At 22.0% G+C, this 1,329-nt stretch overlaps 2 protein-coding genes across 2 annotated transcripts in view, besides 6 other annotated features; both read right to left on the bottom strand.

Annotated features, from left to right (window-relative positions):
* Positions 1-53: 53 nt before the first annotated feature.
* On the bottom strand, positions 54-511 carry EDI_192100 (inosine-uridine preferring nucleoside hydrolase, putative; the record flags this gene model as incomplete). Its single annotated transcript, XM_001734750.1, has 3 exons — positions 54-99; positions 123-336; positions 385-511. 3 exons carry the CDS (start codon positions 509-511, stop codon positions 54-56), a joined length of 387 nt encoding a protein of 128 aa, XP_001734802.1.
* A 19-nt stretch (positions 512-530) lies between these two features.
* Positions 531-569: a microsatellite.
* A 2-nt stretch (positions 570-571) lies between these two features.
* Positions 572-634: a sequence feature (AT_rich).
* A 39-nt stretch (positions 635-673) lies between these two features.
* Positions 674-722: a sequence feature (AT_rich).
* Positions 723-773: 51 nt separating this feature from the next.
* Positions 774-809: a sequence feature (AT_rich).
* Positions 810-846: 37 nt separating this feature from the next.
* Positions 847-889: a sequence feature (AT_rich).
* A 275-nt stretch (positions 890-1,164) lies between these two features.
* Positions 1,165-1,229: a sequence feature (AT_rich).
* A 96-nt stretch (positions 1,230-1,325) lies between these two features.
* The window catches only part of EDI_191990 (uncharacterized protein), a gene marked incomplete at both ends in the record, with an annotated part of 1,569 nt that continues 1,565 nt past the window's right edge, over positions 1,326-1,329 (bottom strand). Inside the window, one exon of the mRNA XM_001733214.1 lies at positions 1,326-1,329. This exon is cut by the window's right edge and continues 1,565 nt beyond it. Coding sequence (XP_001733266.1) covers positions 1,326-1,329 — 4 coding nt within the window.

The raw sequence follows: 1,329 nt of genomic DNA, 5'->3' as shown, positions 1-1,329 counted from the left end.
GTTTCTGACCAATCATCATTTGGAAATGACCAATCATATTAAACAAGTTTGGTTCAATTGACACAGCAAGAGCAATATTTGTTAATGGACCAATTGTGACTATATCTAATTCTTTACCATACTTCTTTGCTAAGTCAATAATTTCAAGTGCTGCATGACGGTTACTAGCTGGCTTTAATTTTGTGTTTGGAACTTCAGCATTTCCAAAACCATCTTGACCATGACCAACAAATCTTTCTACTTCTACATGAAGTAAATTGTCTTTCGCACCAGCATAAAATGGAATGTCTGTTCTTCCACAACACTCAAGTACTCTTCCAACATTATTTAATACATCTGTTATATAAGTATTAAATTTTTCTATTTAAATCTTATTAAACAAACGATCAAGAGTAGTATTTCCAACAACACAAGTAATCGCTACTAAATCAACTTTTTTTGACATGATAGTAAGTAAAATAGCGGTAGCATCGTCAACACCACAATCAGTATCAATGATTAGTTTTCTCATTGTGTAAAAGTTAAAAAACTTTTTATTTTTTTATATTTTTTATTTTTATTTATTTTTTAGTAAAAAAACAAATTTATTGTTAAAAATACTTTAAAAATGTGTTATTTATTTAAAAATATAAATCTTTTGATTGGTCAATTCTTCTAAAATTAAAATTGGTTCTTATTTATATCTTTTTTCATTTTTATTGTTTTAAAAATAAATTATAAAAGTAAAGAAAAAGAGCTATTTTTTTTAAATAACACCAAATAATCACAGTTTCATAAAATAATAAGTTATATAGTTATTATTAAAATAAGAGAATACCTTGTTAGTAATAGTATTAAATTAGTGAGTAATTAATTATATTTTTTATTGTTTTCAATTAGATTAAATAAAGGTAAAAATTGTAATGATTTCTAATACGATAACAATTATGATATTAAAAAGAAAGGTATTATTACATTATTTATTCTGCAAGAAATAAGTGTTAAATAATGAAATAAAATCATTCTATCACAAAGTTAAGTAAAGACCAATATTAGAATAGTATTTTATTCAAAATATATCACTACTCAATTACTTAATTGGTTAAAATAAATGTAATTGTTTATTAGACATCAAAAGACATCAATATTTTTTTGATAAGATTTCTATAGCAATACTAATAGAAGTATTTTTATAATTGGTTTATTGATTTAAAGTTATTGATTATATAAATTAATTAATAAATAATAAACAGTAAATTGTTCTTTTATATGAAATTTATAAATCAACATGTTTTTTTTATTGAATAAAGGTTATTTCTTCGTTTATTAAATCTGATGTATCTAGTTTAA

Source organism: Entamoeba dispar, genomic scaffold (assembly GCF_000209125.1).
Source record: "Entamoeba dispar SAW760 scf_1105229458551 genomic scaffold, whole genome shotgun sequence".
Classification (NCBI taxonomy): Eukaryota; Evosea; order Mastigamoebida; family Endamoebidae; genus Entamoeba; species Entamoeba dispar.
Note: the sequence above shows the minus strand (reverse complement) of the source record. Positions and strands in the feature narration are given on the sequence as shown.